The sequence below is a fragment of the Spea bombifrons genome, chromosome 1 (assembly GCF_027358695.1).
Source record: "Spea bombifrons isolate aSpeBom1 chromosome 1, aSpeBom1.2.pri, whole genome shotgun sequence".
In the NCBI taxonomy this organism is placed as follows: domain Eukaryota; kingdom Metazoa; phylum Chordata; class Amphibia; order Anura; family Pelobatidae; genus Spea; species Spea bombifrons.
The window spans coordinates 61,337,458-61,356,788 of record NC_071087.1 but is presented as its reverse complement, the minus strand read 5'-3'; the positions used below and the strand labels follow the sequence as shown (position 1 = coordinate 61,356,788).

Genomic DNA, 19,331 nt, shown 5'->3' with positions numbered 1-19,331 from the left:
GGTATCACTGTACTCAGAGTTGCTGATCACATATTTGAGTGTTGTTTGACAGTGACATATACCAGGAGCTATGAATTCATACCTGAAGTACAAAGTGTGCTAAAACAGAAAAACAAAAAATTACTGCCACAAACATTGACAAAGTCTGGTGGTAGAATTTGTGTGTGGAAAGGGTTAAAATACCACCATTTGAAATACCCAGGGGTGTTTAGTTTTCAAAAATATACGGTTTGATGAGGTACATTAAAGTCCCATATTCTAAATTGAAAAATAACTGGGTGGTGTTTGGCTGTGACATATCCCAGGAGCTGTAAAATTATACCCGAAGTACGATTTTTGTGTGTGTGTGGGGGGGGGTGAACAACAAAAAATACTTCAATGATGCTTTCATACGTGAGTTTGTGACAAATTGCTGGGTATCTTGTTGGATTTGTTATTGAAATGCTTTGGCCCTGAAAATAAGAGGCTTAAAACGTCATATCCCAGGGCAGGGTGGGAGGTGAAGGTCGCTGCTGTTCAAAAACTGACACAAAATTACAGTGCTTACATAAAGCTGGCATTGCAAGACCGCTCGAATTACATATTACCAGAACTTAACATGGCGGCACAGGCTTCCGTTGAGCCAAGGCCTATGAGGAAACAGAGACTTTGGAATCAGATAGGCGAAGCAAGGGCAGAATTTGTTGCATCATCACAGTGCGACGGAAGCAGCGTGCTCGCAAAGCGGGGACGGGGAAGGAGAAGGATCGGGATTGGTGTTATACAATGACAGCTTATGTTTGGTTGGGGTGCTACAGCCGGTGGCTGGGGGTTCATAGGTTAGGCATTGGCAGCGCTCGGGAGTGTCTTTCCAGTTGGACAGTCCCGGGAACTAGAAAGTTGTACACGGTAGTAAACCAGATAGGTTCTAGATCTTGTTACAACCAGGTTACATCAGCGAGGACATCGCTTAGCCGGAACCTCAGGGCAGCTACCTCCTCTTTCTATTCGGTTCAGCGACACCAGCAAGCAGTGCACAGCCGTGCCTTTCATGACTTCGGAAACCGTGGAAATAGTGCTTTTTCTGGGGACGATGGTGTGGAGAGCGGAGGCAGCGGGGAAGATGAAGGGGGTAGTGGAGGGGACGAGGGAGGCAGCAGTGGGGTAGAGAGCGCTGAGTACACTGCGCCCCTCGTGACAGCTCTTACCCCGTTGATTGTCCCAGAGGTCTTTCCTAATGTCCCTGTGATCGCTGTGTCCAGAAATCCAGTGTTTCCCCGTTTCGTCAAGATTATAGAGGTACGGTGTTATTAAATAGTACTATGATTCCTAAAGTAATGGGAATGTTAATATTGGGTCAGTGTTTGTTTAAACACTGATTTATGTTGTTTTCAATCATCGTGTAATGTAGGTGTTCAGAATCACCATACACTTTCCTATTGTGTCTTCACCCTTTTTGCATTTAGCTCTTTCTGGGCTTCAGTTGATATGATGATGAAGTTCAAGACTCATGGGATCTGTTCACTAAACATGAACATTTTAACGGGACGTACTAAACAGCATATTGGGGATGATGGGATGATGGGATGATTGGCTGCAATGTTCAGCACTATCAATAGGTGTCAGTATACTTTTTACACTCATGGTAAATCACAGTATGTTCTTTCTGGTAGTTCTTGATACTAAGTTGCAACGAATACATTGCAAAAAGAAGCTGCAAATGTTTAACTGTTTACTTGCTGAAATATATACAGTTTTATAACGAAATCATGGTAAATTATATAGAAATAATAGAAACATTTTAAGTAATCAACATATTGATATAATATGGTACATGTATGTGCAAACACCATATTTTACCTGTTTTGATTGGCACAATATGGGAATATATATTATTATTATTATTACATGGGGATTATGTGTGGAATATTATAGTTTCACATGCTAAGGAACACATTTGACCCATTTCTGATAAGAATATGGGAATATTATTATTTTTACATGGGGATTATGGGTTGAATATCATGGTTACAGATGCCAAGGAACAAATTTGAACTTTTTCTGAAAGGAATATGGGAGTATTATTATTTTTACACGGGGATTATGGGTGGAATATTATAGTTACACATGCTAAGGAACATATTTGACCCATTTCTGATAAGAATATGGGTATAATTATTTTTTTACATGGGGATTATGGGTGGAATATTATAGTTACACATGCTAAGGAACATATTTGACCCGTTTTTATAAGAATATGGGAGTATTCTTATTTTTATATGGGGAACATGGGTGGAATATTATAGTTACACATGCTAAGCAACATATTTGACCCGTTTCTGATAAGAATATGGGAATATTATTATTTTTACATGGGGATTATGGGTGGAATATTATAGTTACACATGCTAAGGAACATATTTGACCCGTTTCTGATAAGAATATGGGTATAATTATTTTTTTACATGGGGATTATGGGTGGAATATTATAGTTACACATGCTAAGGAACACATTTGACCTGTTTTTGATAAGAATATGGCTATAAATACTTTTTTTATATGGGGAATATGGGTGGAATATTATAGTTACACATGCTAAGGAACATATTTGACCCATTTCTGCTAAGAATATGGGTATACTCATTTTTTTACATGGGGATTATGGGTGGAATATTATAGTTACACATGCTAAGGAACACATTTGACCTGTTTTTGATAAGAATATGGCTATAAATATTTTTTTACATGGGGAATATGGGTGGAATATTATAGTTACACATGCTAAGTAACATATTTGACCTATTTCTGATAAGAATATGGGTATAATTATTTTTTTACTTGGGGATTATGGGTGGAATATTATAGTTACACATGCTAAGGAACATATTTGACCCATTTTTGATAAGAATATGGGAGTATTATTATTTTTATTTGGGGATTATGGGTGGAATATTATAGTTACACATGCTAAGGAACATATTTGACCCATTTCTGATAAGAATATGGGAATATTATTATTTTTACATGGGGATTATGGGTTAAATATCATGGTTACAGATGCCAAGGAACAAATTTGACCTTTTTCTGAAAGGAATATGGGAGTATTATTATTTTTACATGGGGATTATGGGTGGAATATTATAGTTACACATGCTAAGGAACATATTTGACCCATTTCTGATAAGAATATGGGAATATTATTATTTTTACATGGGGATTATGGGTTAAATATCATGGTTACAGATGCCAAGGAACAAATTTGACCTTTTTCTGAAAGGAATATGGGAGTATTATTATTTTTACATGGGGATTATGGGTGGAATATTATAGTTACACATGCTAAGGAACATATTTGACCCATTTCTGATAAGAATATGGGTATAATATTTTTTTACATGGGTGGAATATTATAGTTACACATGCTAAGGAACACATTTCACTCATTTCTGATAAGAATATGGCTATAAATATTTTTTTACATGGGGATTATGGGTGGAATATTATAGCTACACATGCTAAGGAACACATTTGACCCATTTCTGATAAGAATATGGGTATAATACTTTTTTTTACATGGGGATTATGGGTGGAATATTATACTTACACATGCTAAGTAAAATATTTGACCCATTTCTGATAAGAATATGGGTGTACTCATTTTTTTTCATGGGGATTATGGGTGGAATACCATGGTAACACATGCTAAATAACACATTGACCCATTTCTGATAAGAACATGGGCATAATAATATTTTTAAATGGGGATTATGGGTGGAATATTATAGTTACACATGTTAAGTAACACATTTGACCCATTTCTGATAAGAATATGGGTATAAGATTTTTTTTTTTTTACATGGGGATTATGGGTGGAATATTATAGCTACACATGCTAAGTAACATATTTGACCTATTTCTGATAAGAATATGGGTATACTATTTTTTTTCATGGGGATTATGGGTGGAATATTACAGTTACACATGCAAAGTAACAAATTTGACCTGTTTCTGATAAGAATATGGGTATACTATTTTTTTTCATGGGGATTATGGGTGGAATATCATAGTTACACATGCTAAGTAACATATTTGACCCATTTCAGATAAGAATATGGGTATACTCATTTTTTTACATGGGGATAATGGGTGGAATATTATAGTTACACATCCTAAGGAACATATTTGACCCATTTTTGATAAGAATATGGGTATACTCATTTTTTTACATGGGGATTATGGGTGGAATATTATAGTTACACATGCTAAGTAAAACATTTGACCCATTTCTGATAAGAATATGGGTATACTAATTTTTTTACATGGGGATTATGGGTGGAATATTATAGTTACACATGCTAAGGAACACATTTGATCTATTTCTAATAAGAATATGGGTGTACTCATTTTTTTACATGGGGATGATGGGTGGAATATTATAGTTACACATGTTAAGGAACATATTTGACCTGTTTCTGATAAGAATGCGGCTATAGATATTTTTTTACATGGGGATTATGGGTGGAATATCATGGTTATAGATGCCAAGGAACAAATTTGACCTTTTTCCGATAAGAATATGGGAGTATTATTATTTTTACAGGGGGATTATGGGTGGAATATTATAGTTACACATGCTAAGTAACATAGTTGACCCATTTCTGATAAGAATATGAGTATACTCATTTTTTTACATGGGGATAATAGGTGGAATATTATAGTTACACATGCTAAGGAACATATTTGACCTGTTTCTGATAAGAATATGGCTATAAATATTTTTTTACATGGGGATTATGGGTGGAATTTTATGGTTACACATGTTTAGTACCTTATTTAACAAGTTTCTGTTAAGAATATGGCTATAATTATTTTCTACATGGGGATTTTGGGCGCAATATCAAGGTTACACATGCCATGGAACATAATTGACCTGTTTCTGATAAGAATATGGGTAAAATCATTTTTCTACATGGGGATTATGGGTGGAATATTACACATAGCTAGTGATGTATTTCACTTGTTTCTCGTAAGAAAATGGGTATGATTAATTTTTTTCATAGATATTATGGATACTATGATATGATTGCATGTGCCATGTAACATATTTGATCTATTTCTGTTAAGAAAATGGTTATAAATGTTTTTCTACATGGGGATTATGGGTAAAATATGATTTTACCCATATTCTTATCAGAAACAGGTCAATTATGTTCCATGGCATGTGTAACCTTGATATTGCGCCCAAAATCCCCATGTAGAAAATAATTATAGCCATATTCTTAACAGAAACTTGTTAAATAAGGTACTAAACATGTGTAACCATAATATTCCACCCATAATCCCCATATATAAAAATTATTTATAGCCATATTCTTATCAGAAACAGGTCAAATGTGTTCCTTAGGATGTGTAACTATAATATTATAATATTCCACCCATAATCCCCATGTACAAATAATAAAATTCCCATATTCTTATCAGAAGCAGGTCAAATGTGTTCTTTGGCATTTGTAACCATAAAATTCCACCCATAATCCCCATGTAAAAAAATAATTGTACCCATATTCTTATCAGAAACGGGTCAAATATGTCCCTTAGCATGTGTAACTATAATATTCCACCCATAATCCCCATGTAAAAATAATAATATTCCCATATTCTTATCAGAAACGGGTCAAATATGTCCCTTAGCATGTGTAACTATAATATTCCACCCATAATCCCCATGTAAAAAAATAATTATACCCATATTCTTATCAGAAATGGGTCAAATATGTTCCTTAGCATGTGTAACTATAATATTCCACCCATAATCCCCATGTAAAAAAATAATTATACCCATATTCTTATCAGAAATGTGTCAAATGTGTTCCTTAGCATGTGTAACTATAATATTCCACCCATAATCCCCATGTAAAAAAATTATTATACCCATATTCTTATCAGAAACAGGTCAAATATGTTCCTTAGCATGTGTAACTATAATATTCCACCCATAATCCCCATGTCAAAATAATAATATTCCCATATTCTTATCAGAAATGGGTCAAATGTGTTCCTTAGCATGTGTAACTATAATATTCCACCCATATTCCCTATGTAAAAAAATATTTATAGCCATATTCTTATCAGAAACGGGTCAAATATGTTCCTTAGCATGTGTAACTATAATATTCCACCCATAATCCCCATGTAAAAATAATAATATTCCCATATTCTTATCAGAAATGGGTCAAATATGTTCCTTAGCATGTGTTACTATAATATTCCACCCATAATCCCCATATAAAAATAAGAATACTCCCATATTTTTATAAAAATGGGTCAAATATGTTCCTTAGCATGTGTAACTATAATATTCCACCCATAATCCCCATGTAAAAAAATAATTATACCCATATTCTTTTCAGAAATGGGTCAAATATGTTCCTTAGCATGTGTAACTATAATATTCCACCCATAATCCCCATATAAAAATAATAATACTCCCATATTCCTTTCAGAAAAAGGTCAAATTTGTTCCTTGGCATCTTTAACCATGATATTCAACCCATAATCCCAATGTAAAAATAATAATATTCCCATATTCTTATCAGAAATGGGTCAAATATGTTCCTTAGCATGTGTAACTATAATATTCCACCCATATTCCCCATGTAAAAAAATGAGTATACCCATATTCTTATCAAAAACAGGTCAAATGTGTTCCTTAGCATGTGTAACTATAATATTCCACCCATAATCCCCATGTACAAATAATAAAATTCCCATATTCTTATCAGAAATGGGTCAAGTGTGTTCCTTAGCATGTGGAACTATAATATTCCACCCATAATCCCCATGTAAAAAAATATTTATACCCATATTCTTATCAGAAATGGGTCAAATGTGTTCCTTAGCATGTGTAACTATAATATTCCACCCATATTCCCCATATAAAAAAGTATTTATAGCCATATTCTTATCAAAAACAGGATAAATGTGTTCCTTAGCATGTGTAACTATAATATTCCACCCATAATCCCCATGTAAAAATAATAATACTCCCATATTCCTTTCAGAAAAAGGTCAAATTTGTTCCTTGGCATCTGTAACCATGATATTCAACCCATAATCCCCATGTAAAAATAATAATATTCCCATATTCTTATCAGAAATGGGTCAAATGTGTTCCTTAGCATGTGAAACTATAATATTCCACCCATAATCCCCATGTAATAATAATAATAATAATATATATTCCCATATTGTGCCAATCAAAACAGGTAAAATATGGTGTTTGCACATACATGTACCATATTACATCAATATGTTGATTACTTAAAATGTTTCTATTATTTCTATATAATTTACCATGATTTCGTTATAAAACTGTATATATTTCAGCAAGTAAACAGTTAAACATTTGCAGTTTCTTTTTGCAATGTATTCGTTGCAACTTAGTATCAAGAACTACCAAAAAGAACATACTGTGATTTACCATGAGTGTAAAAAGTATACTGACACCTATTGATAGTGCTGAACATTGCAGCCAATCATCCCATCATCCCATCATCCCCAATATGCTGTTTAGTACGTCCCCATTTTAACCAGCTGACTAAACTTACTACGTGGGTAGGATGGGTAGTGCATAGTTGAATCAGTGTGGTCAACAATATGACACTCCAGCCACATATGCACGTTAAACCATGGTAGTCAAGTAGCAGTCCCTTTTAAATGTCCATTGTTCCCACCTGCACACACATCAGGGAATTCTGCATAACTGTCCCATATGCTTCTTTCCTCCGCCCCACAGCTTTTTGGTATGCAACTGAATGCATCTCTAGACACGTTATATACTTGCCTCTAGTCAGCTGCACTGCTGGCTCGGTACGCGTTCCGGGAGGTTCTAATGCACGTGCGTAGAAAGCGATCCCATAGATTTCACATGATATGTCGGAACTGGAATGTTCCTTTTAAAGGGATGCTTTGGTCATTATATGATAAGTGAGATCCCTTTAAATTGTCACCTTTTAATATTATGATGTCTTATAAACCTCGACCAATGGAACAACAAATATGCCTCTTTTACGTATGCTCTGTGTCCAAGTGTAGATATTGGTCTGTTTCATCTGGACCATCATGGACATTTTGGTCAACTATGGCATTTACACAGAAGTAGCATTTCCCATTCATCGAAACTTTGTATCATTTGTATTTCATATCTCTAATCACATATTGTTCCAAGTTTTAATCATTAAGGGCATGCTGTTTCAACTGACCAACATACTATAGGTTATCCATAGCCAACCCTGACAAGTTTCTACTCCAAAGCAGAGTGAGCTAGGCCTTCATAATACAGTGAGGGGAGTGACTTTTAAGAAAATTCCCTGACTTGCCCATCCATTGTGCAGGGCCACTCAGTCTTTTCTTGCAGCCCACTGGCATTGGACCTGATTCCTGGCATGTCAGGCGTCCGCACCAGGCAATGTTATATGTGTGTGCCCACAGGTTTTTTGACTGCCACCACAGGCTCTCATTGCCACTGCCTCAAGTCATTCTGTTCAGGATTGAAGCTGGCAGCACCTCATACTGCTGATACACTAGCCCACGCTGCTTCAAACGTAAGGTCAGGGACCAAAAGAGGGTCACGAGATGCGTGTCACGATGCTCCTCTGCCCTTATTATACGGAGTACTGAATTGTGCAATAGCATTTAACACTGTGATGGCTGTTACAAAGAATCGCTGAGATAATGAAATATGAATAAGGATCATATGCCACTGTATGCTGGCACTGTTTCATGGGCCAGAAGTTGCCTGCCCCTCCTGTAATCACACAAATAAGTGTGGGATGTATGTGTTAGTCCAATGGGTCACAAGATCAAACATTGGAAAAACACAGCAGTAGCCTACTAGACAACTGGGCTGTCTTTGCATGTGAAATGTAAAGGCTTAGAAGCTCTATAGAGCGTTTCATATTGAATCAAAATGGTGGTCCCAGATAATAATTTTTTTTTTAATGTACTTTAACGTGTGTGCAATTTTCAGCGCTTCCAATGGTTTCAGTGGAGCCCAAAATGTTATTTAATCATTACATGATGAGGTACTGGGTAGCCTCTGTCACTGTCCTATATACGGTTTCATGGCAGATTTTGGGTTCTGAATATTTACATGTGAACTGAGGCACCGCTTGATTTATGTGGAGTGGAAGCCTTCTGTTTAATATGACTACATCCTTGGACTAATGGCTGTATGCCAAGCCTCAAGACCTTGGATGGTGGAATAACATAGTGTTTGCATTGATATCCAGGCCTGCTCCTCATGCCTTTTACGTTAACAATTAACGACTAACAATTAACACATACATGATATGTGACACGTGTTGTTGAATAGAGATTTTGATTCAAGATTGATTTCTATCTAAAATACTTTTTATATATATATATATATATATATATATATATATATATATATATATATATAATTAAAGAGGAGCAACACTACCATTAAGTGACACTCCTGCTATCATATGTCTAGCAAAATACTCTTGTGTCAAAGTGCTCCCACTGGTTTTATTAGGAGTGTCTGTTACTGTCCATATGTTTGTCTTTCACTTTCTTTGGACACCATTTTTTACTCCATTCTAGGAGTTCACTGGAGTGTTTTTCTTGATTAGTCTTTAGAAATAAGCAGTGGTGAAAACAACTGTGTATATCCTGCAAGATGTATGTTCAGTCACATATTCTATCAAATAGCTTAACATGGCATGAAAAATACATACGGGTTGTTTAGGTAAAGCGTAGGCAGTTTACAGGGTTGCCTCATACGGCTAAATCTAAAATATAAAAATTGAGTTTAGACTTAGTGGATTGGTTGTGGAGTATTGACAAATATTCCTCACATTTTAAATGACTTGTCGTACTCGGTGTTATTGATGACCATATTCCCCTCTTGGAAAAGGTACCGTTAGAGGAAAAACAATTCCCAAGTTTGAGAAAACTATTTAACGTAAGGGGTGATTGGCACTCGTCAAAGACCTAAATAAATGACTGCTTTTCGACAAATGAGAAGTAACTGTTTCTTGCCTTCAAGGTCAAAAATCCAAATCTGATGGCCGTTTTAAGACGGAAAGTACGCTTGGCACAGCCATATGCTGGAGTATTTCTCAAAAAGGATGACAAGTAAGTTTTTAACAGATGACCGATGAACAAAATGAAAGTCTTATAGAACATAAGCAATTAACTGACATTATGGTAGCTGCTAGTCAACCCAGCATTGCCCACACATACTTACATATTCATTGTAGCTGTTCTTTTTTCATGCATGTCTCCTGATCAAAAATGATTCCACTTAGATAAAGCATTACTTGCACTTTTACATTATCTTGTTATTTCTTAACAATCTTTGTAAGACCTCCATTAGATTATATGGCAACCACCTATTCGTGTCTTTTTTTTGTTGCTGGCAACAACAAAAAAAAAAAAAAAATAAGGCCAAATTTATAATTAAATAATTTTTTTTGGAAAGGTATTAAGCATGCAACAGTACTAGGAGTGATGTCTGTAGTCACCTTTTCTTTTCTCCCCAGTAATGAGTCAGATGTTGTTGGAAGCCTAGATGAAATCTATCAGACTGGAACCTTTGTTCAGATCCATGAGATGCAAGACATGGAGGACAAGCTGCGTATGATTGTCATGGGCCACAGGAGGTTGGTGCTTTCGACATGAGATTTCTGATTAGCTTGAGCTGAGAGGTCAGATACACAGGAAGGGTCAAAAATATATGCTAATTTCTGGATTTCTCAATCATTTACAATTACGTACAAACACAAATTGTGTGTTAAAATAACAAACAAAAAAAACATTTTAGAAGACATAATGACCCCTGCGAAATGTACGGTTTTGGAATCTGTGAGCACCAAGGCCATAGTACATTAAACAGGTCCTTTATTTCAAACATAGACTAAAAGAAATGGCCCATATAGGTGTCCTTCTATCCTTCTTTGGTGCCCCTCTTTTATAGGAGCTCAAAAGTGTTGTGTGTAACAGCACTAAAAGTTACATAAATAGCTGTCGATAGGTCACAAATGCACATCAAAATGTTAACTGAAACTCTGTCCCTAGCCAAACCCTTAATGACAACCCCAAAACAAAAATGTCCCTGTGTTCAGTTGAAGTGTTGTGAGGTGTGAAGGTGAGCTTTATTAAAGGTTTATATGTAGAATAGCAGAGAAAGATGATTTGGGTATGGCTCATGGAATATTTTCAAGATATGTTTTTGCATGATAACAAAAGGTTGCTTTTGCGCTTACATTTAGAATACGTATCAACAAGGAGCTTGATGTGGAAGCAGATGGGGCCAAAAGTGAAGAAAAAGCAGAAGGGAAAAGGAAAGGACGTAATTCAGCATCACGGCTAATCAAGGAGATGGAGAAAAGGGAGCAGATGTTGATTGATCCAAATGTTCCCGCAGGGGTACTGATGGTGGAAGTGGACAACGTGGTTCATGAGGAATTCCAGAACTCGGAGGAAGTCAAAGTACGTTAGTCCTTAATTATTTTTTGGGTTATACCAATAATTACTTTAATTTGTATTTTTTTGTGTGTCTTAAGATAAGTAACTACTTGTTAAGAACCAGATTGTTCATTTGCTACATAAACTTGTTATTGATCTGTGATCAATAACTGAAGAACCATGTAACAATCTCTATAGGACATCATAGTTCCATGTTCCATGCCACACACTGTGCCGTTTTCACGTTTTACTTTCATATCACTTCTTGTCAATGCTTCGTACACCTGAAGGATTTTTTTCTCCTTTTATTTTCTGTTGCTTAGGCTCTAACAGCTGAAATAGTGAAAACCATCCGTGATATCATAGCACTAAATCCTCTGTACAGGTTGGTTACAAACATCTTCTGTAACTTATCTTTTTAAATTGTGTACTGCACAATTGCACCTTAGTTCATTTTAACATTTCCTGCTGGTATGATCAAATATTCTCTAGAAATGTTGAATATATTTAACTATTTTTCCTGTACAGAGAGTCAGTCATGCAGATGATGCAGGCTGGTCAAAGAGTGGTGGACAATCCGATCTATTTAAGTGACATGGGGGCAGCACTGACTGGAGCCGAGTCCCAGGAGCTGCAAGATGTCTTGGAAGAGACAAATGTAAGTAGCACCATTAGGGAAAATGTACAGTTATTAAAAAGCAGAAATGTGAGAGAGAAGCGATTTGTGACCACTCGTCATCCTCAATTATTTCTTATTTCTGGCTGTTTACCATCTTGAAAATGGGGCTTCGTGGGACACAACCATCTCTTACTAAATTACTTTCATGTGTTGACCTTATTTGCATGACCCTACCCAGAATCCCTTGTGGCTGTGGCAGCAACATGAGATTTCTGAGGGAAAAAGACAAGCCTTCTGGCTTGTCTGGTGTCTGTAGATGAGTGTTTAATAATAGTTCTACTACCCCCTTAATTTTAAGTGGAAGGGTTTTCCATCACCTTTACCCACCACAACTTTTGTTAATGTTTTTAAAACACGGAGATGTGGCCCAAGGTGTGTTCTTTAATTAAGGCAACATAAAACTGATAAAATAATTAGGAAATGGTTGTTCTAGCCTTCTATGACTTATATTATTTTATCCTTTTGAAGATACCAAAGAGGCTGTACAAATCACTTTCTTTGTTGAAGAAGGAATTTGAGCTAAGTAAACTTCAACAGAGACTTGGCCGTGAGGTGAGTGAATAACCTTAACCTTTCTAAGCCCCGCTTTGTTCTTGAATTAGATAGTGAATTCAGTTTCTGCCTGCAGGTGGAGGAGAAAATAAAGCAAACGCACAGGAAGTACCTGCTGCAGGAGCAGCTGAAAATAATCAAGAAGGAACTTGGTTTAGAGAAGGAAGACAAGGATGCCATTGAGGAGAAATTCCGAGAGCGTTTAAAGGAGCTCACAGTTCCCAAGCATGTCATGGAGGTCATCGATGAAGAGCTTGGCAAGCTGGGTCTACTTGACAATCATTCCTCTGAATTTAAGTAAGAATCTTTTCAGTGACTTGATGCTCATATGGTTTAATACTAATTGGTAGTATTTGGATTCAGTAAGTGTCATGCTTACTTATGTGTGTCCATTGTTTGTCTTTTAAGTAGAATGCGTGTCTTTATATTGAATGTTCTCTCTTGCTTGATGGTACATTGTTGGTTTCTGTACACAGTGTCACACGAAATTACCTAGACTGGCTGACATCCATTCCCTGGGGTAAATATAGCCAGGAAAATCTGGATCTGAAGAGGGCAGAGGAGGTTTTAGAGGAAGACCACTATGGAATGGAGGATGTGAAAAAGAGAATATTGGTACAGCAGCTCTCTCTGAGCCCTTTTTTTCTGTTTCCCAAGAGTCAATGTTTCTTTTTGTAGGGGCATTGGCCTCCAGTTATGTTTGTGCTTTACATTGTAGATACATTTGTTTAATAGCTTGACTAGAGTTAGTTGACCTCTTTGACTTTAACAGCCTTCCCTTCCATTAGTCTACTGGGCTACCGAACCATATATATATATATATATATATATATATATATATATATATATATATATATATATATATAATATATACACACACACATACACCAATGCATACATTCTAATATTTGCATTTTAATTGGCACAAAAATATTGTTTAGATTTCTTGTGTACATATAAGGTATTCCTAAACTCAAGACACCAAAAGATAATGTAGTTTGGTTTACTCAGCTACTTTACCAAAATAATTGGTGCGTTTTCTCATTTTTGTTCATTTGTTTTAGGCATAATATTCATATTAAATGTTAGGCTATACATATTAGTATGTTCATGTAGGTTAGAGAACTTCAAATACAAGCACAGTGAAAACTGTTACAAAAATACAATTGTAAAGCTTTTTTTAAAGGCTTTAATTGCATATCTATAATCATGTAACTGTTTAGTGATCCTGATTGGTTGATATTAAACCATCAAAAAGTTGGGGTTTTTTTACATTTTTTTTTAAATTTTGTGCAGGAATTCATAGCCGTCAGCCAGCTACGTGGAAGCACCCAGGGAAAGATCCTTTGTTTCTACGGCCCTCCCGGAGTAGGAAAGACCAGCATTGCTCGCTCTATTGCTCGTGCACTGAGCAGGGAGTACTTTCGGTTCAGTGTGGGGGGTATGACAGATGTGGCTGAGATTAAGGGACACAGGTGGGTGTCTATACATTGGTTTCCAGTTTTCTCTGATAACTTACTCTTGTAATAGTGGATACTGCCCTCATATCTCATAATCTCTTCTGTTTTGGAGTAAGATGTGCATTAGACAATAATATGTAGCAGCAATTGATGACTTGCTGACTTTGGGATAATTACGCTCTCCAAATACTCTCAGTGTATAGTTTGTGGTTGAAGATATCCACCTATGAAGTACAATGTTTTCGATTTCTTCGTATTTCCTGTATTTACAGGAGAACATATGTTGGGGCTATGCCTGGGAAAATTATTCAGTGCCTGAAGAAAACTAAAACTGAGAACCCCCTGATTCTTATTGATGAGGTAGGTTCTCCGGTGTATGCTGTATAAAAGAGGGACTGGTAGCTTCCGTGTGAGCTACCTGCTGGCTACACCTAATCTATGTCTTATGCTAGCCAAGCTATTTTAGATCTTCAATACTGATGGCAGTCTGGGGAAAGCTACAGTTTCTCTATCATAATGCATTGTTTAAATAGCATTTTTCCTCCAGCCATTGTTTTTGAATGTTTCTGTGTGTTATAGTATAAAATATGTATATATGTGCGTGTATTTTTTCATGTAGGTGGATAAACTGGGCCGTGGTTATCAGGGGGATCCTTCCTCTGCACTTCTGGAACTCTTGGACCCAGAGCAAAACGCTAACTTTCTTGACCATTACTTGGATGTTCCCGTCGACTTATCTAAGGTGAGATTTACCACAGTCTATCAACTTAGACATAACAGGTAGGTTTCTATCTGTTGTGTACATATTGTCCAATTAGCTTCTACGGATGCTACTTCACAGATAGCTATGGCATTTTTTTTGCCATGACTGTTGGACAAATAAGACTGCACCTATTAATCAAATAGTTTGTCCATTTGTTCCATGGGAAATGTTTGTGGCCAACTGTAGAGAAATCTAGCAAACAGAGTGACAGAAAACAATACTGTATTAATATGAAGCTATAGGTTTATGTAAGTGAAATATTTTGTATAGCTGGGTAAATATAATTGTATATCAATTTTCAAATGTGTATTGTAATTCATTGGCAACCCAAAAGACAATTGAATGTGATAGTATATAAGATCCAGTCTGCCTACTTGTTACCTACCCCTAAGGCCTCAAACCTAATTTGCTCCTTGGCTTTAGTTGTGAGTAAGATTGTCCCATACTTGCTTACTTTTCCTTGCTATTAAGTGGTGGTGCTGGTGGTCATCATCAGCCGCTTTTACAAAGAATAAATATTTTCTTGCATTATGTGTGTTTTTGTCATACACTCTCTCTTCTTTTTTTTTCTCCAAGATAAACATGTTGAACCCCTTTGTTTTATGAATTTTTTTCCCCCATTCAGTAGGCTTTTATCTTTTTTTCAAAAGGAAAAAAGACTAACTCAGAGATGGCATTTTTTTTGGTTAGGTTCTCTTCATTTGCACAGCTAATGTCACAGAGACTATTCCGGAGCCTCTGCGGGATCGTATGGAGATGATCAATGTCTCTGGATACGTGGCCCAGGAGAAGCTGGCTATAGCTGAGGTGAGGCACTCGCTGTGCTTTTACTGTAAATAACGTAACTCTTTTTAACCCCTTAAGGACAATGGGCTAAACCCATTGAAAACGATGCATTTTGAGCCCGCACATGTACAGGCTTTGCCATTAAGGGGTTAAACTTTTGCATTGTTTTAATGTAAACATACTTGATTAAAATGTAGTGATTTTTTTATAGAGGTTTCCTTCACCTATTTATATTTTGTGTATGTCGGCAGTCGCAGTAAGTAAGCATATTCCACTTAGACAAAACAGTTCTATTCTAGTATGTTAAGTAAATAAACCCTAGCAGATACGTGTTTTTTAACTCTCTTGAAGTTTAATTTAAATAAAACCGTGCAGACTTGTTTTTCTTTGTTTTTATGGTAACAACATATCAGTTCCTGTGTTTGTGCCAGATGACAAGTTATCCCGTTATATGCTTATTTCTTTACCTTCTAATATTCCGGTTGCTTTTAATTGCTCACTTAAGTAATTAATGGTCCACTTCATACCTATTGTCATGTTGCATGCATACTGAAAACAACCTTACATGGCCCCCAATGCATTTTACTACATGCAAATCAGTGCATACATTGTTTATTAATTGGACACTTCTTGCACATGCTCAGTAGCCTCCGATTCTAGTCAGTGGGGGGTGAGAAAATAAATGGGAGCAGCCAATCGCACTATACTATCTGCACACTGCTGTTGTGCTAGCATGCATACATTTGGATGCTGATACACTTACTGACTGCATTGGCAGGAAATATCCTTCTTGAGTCCAACATTCATTAAAAAATAAAAATGCATTTTTACAGTGTGAACAGTAATGGACGTAGAAAGAACAGAGCACTTTAAGTAAACGTTTGCACGCCTCTTAAAACTGATAGCTAGTTTTCCTTTTCCCAACATTTCCAGAGGTTTTATTACTAAAAAGTGGCACAATTATGCATCCTTGCTTCCTGTCCGCAGAGATACCTGGTACCACAGTCTCTAGCAATGTGTGGGTTGAATGAGCAGAAGACCAGGATTACATCAGAGGCACTGACCGTGCTAATCAAACAGTACTGCAGGGAGAGTGGTGTCCGAAACCTCCAGAAACAAGTGGAGAAGGTGAGCGCGAAGACTAAAAAGTAGGCCTTCTGAAGTAGGTTTCATAAAATGCATGCTCCATTATATACTAGGAATGAGGTTGTGTTTTAACGAAGCTCAGAAAGGTGCAATCTGTTTTTTGTGCTACCTAGGTACTGCGTAAGTCTGCCTTCAAGATTGTGAACGGAGAGGTTGAATTTGTTGAGGTGACGCCAGCTAACCTGCAGGACTTTGTTGGAAAACCGATCTTCACTGTTGATAGGATGTACGATGTCACTCCACCTGGCGTAGTGATGGGCCTAGCATGGACTGCCATGGGTGAGGACCAGATAGAAGCCCCATCAAACATGGCTACAGCGCACTCTATTAGCTTTGTCACCCTACCGTTATTGTTTTTTTTTTCCAACATTTAGGCTATATTTTAATATAAAGCCACAGTTACCGAGTCACTCGTAACTTTCACTTACATTATTTCGCTTGTCAGGTGGCTCCACACTCTTCATTGAGACTTCTCTTCGGCGTCCACTGGATAAGGACAGTAAGGATGGCTCCCTGGAAGTCACGGGTCAGCTTGGAGATGTCATGAAAGAGAGTGCAAAGATAGCCTACACTTTTGCTCGTGCCTTCCTGATGACTAAGAAAGCAGAAAATAATTTCTTGATGACGTCGCATATCCACTTGCACGTACCAGAGGTAAGAATGTCATGATTGCTAAGGGCCTATTTAGCCGTTTTTGTTACCAGATATTAATGCCTTGGTGGTTTATTTTCTCGTAGTAATTTCAAAAGTATTTGGTAGCGCAAACACATAAGAACAGTTCCTAAAATCATGCTTGCAATATTTGTAATAGGAATTAACCGCTGAAGACGCATTACTGCTGCTTGTGACACTTTAATGTTTATCCTGTTTAACCTAATTCTTATTAGTCTTATTTTATGACTTTGTGTGCCTTTTGGTTAATATATCTGCTTTCTGGCGTTCTGTCACCACACTGTGTATTCATTGCTTACAGTATAGTACATAAAATGTTTACCTGCCTTGTTTAGGGTGCCACGCCGAAGGATGGACCAAGTGCCGGTTGCACCATCGTCACTGCTCTGCTCTCGCTTGCATTAGGATGCCCGGCTCGCCAGGACCTGGCAATGACTGGAGAGGTTTCATTGACAGGCAAAATCTTACCTGTAGGGGGCATCAAAGAGAAGACTATTGCTGTGAGTGATAAAATTGACTGCATGTGGTGGCAATCCATTGCAGAGTAAAAATCATGGACACTTTCATGCAAGCTTTTACCCACCAACCAGTGTTGGGAAAAACAAAGCTGTTTTTCACATATCCTTTACAGTTTTGCTTAGGGTTTTTGCCCCAGAGGAAGTGTTGAAGAAACTCAGTTTCTATTCATTAGCAGCCTGTAAGTACAGTGATATTCCACTGTAGTTCAGTATACACAGGGCTGGATAGCGGAAGAGCGCATGAACCTGTTGCTCCAGGGCCCCGGTGTTCTGAGGGGCCCCGGCATTCCGCTCACCTGTCCCATAAAGCGGCGGCAATCCTCATCCCTCCCCAGTGGCAGAAGATGGAAAGCAGAGAAAAAGCTTGCTAAAGGCAGGAAATCCAGAGAAGGGGCCCTTCCTGTGTAATTGCTCCATGGCCCAAGTTCCTAAGGCAGTAGATGCTGCTTGTGTATGATGTACAGATTTTAAAAATCTTTACATAATCTTTATTTCATTTGTAATTGTGTCTACTCTCTTAGTTCCAAAGAACAAGTCCTTTTTTATTGACAGATCAAGAAGCAGGTAGCTACTACATACTAATAACAAGCAATATCCTTTTCTTATAGGCTAAGAGAGCTGGGGTTACCTGTATCATACTTCCAGCAGAGAACAAGAAGGATTACTACGACCTGGCTTCCTTCATCACCGAAGGGCTGGAAGTGCACTTCGTTGAGCATTATAAAGAGATTTATGACATTGTGTTTCCAAAACAGTGATGCCATTACCTTGTGCTCCACAAGGCGATCCCCAATTTCGGTGTCAGAGGGCCACTGGAATAGCGTGTTTGCTGCCACGCAGCCTCTCAAGATTTCATTATGGATTAACTTCCTATTTGGTTTAGTATATATGATATTTAATGACATTAAAATGTTTTTTAACTAGAAATGAGTGTTTGACATTTATGGCACGAGTCATCAAGTGGAATCTCTGCCATCCTTTCCTCAAGACCTTTACTCAGCATACGATATTTGTAATATAAACCAGTAAACTCCCATATATTGTAAGATAAGCACATTCTCCCCTAACAGGACAAGCAATGTTTTAAAGGTTTCTGCTTTAGTCTTTAGTTTACCCACCATAACTTATGTAATAGTATTTCTTAGCTACCCCAAGCCTCCACTATTAAGCCAGTATCACAACCTCATGCTGACAAGTCCCATGAAGGACGAAACCGCTGTCCATGAGTTGTGATCTGGCTATTGCACCTCTTCCCGTGTTTTGTCTAAAGGCTGTCTTGTACA

General features: G+C 37.1%; 1 protein-coding gene across 1 annotated transcript; it reads left to right on the top strand.

The window, feature by feature from the left end:
• The first annotated feature begins 712 nt into the window (after positions 1–712).
• LONP1 (lon peptidase 1, mitochondrial) lies at positions 713–18,975 on the top strand. The gene is made up of 18 exons (XM_053462203.1): positions 713–1,278; positions 10,052–10,140; positions 10,548–10,667; positions 11,277–11,496; positions 11,796–11,857; positions 12,001–12,130; positions 12,620–12,703; positions 12,780–13,000; positions 13,180–13,318; positions 14,000–14,178; positions 14,436–14,523; positions 14,783–14,905; positions 15,617–15,733; positions 16,700–16,840; positions 16,972–17,137; positions 17,304–17,512; positions 17,866–18,030; positions 18,657–18,975. Exons 1-18 carry the CDS (start codon positions 766–768, stop codon positions 18,804–18,806), a joined length of 2,916 nt encoding a protein of 971 aa, XP_053318178.1. The 5' UTR covers positions 713–765; the 3' UTR covers positions 18,807–18,975.
• Positions 18,976–19,331: the final 356 nt, after the last annotated feature.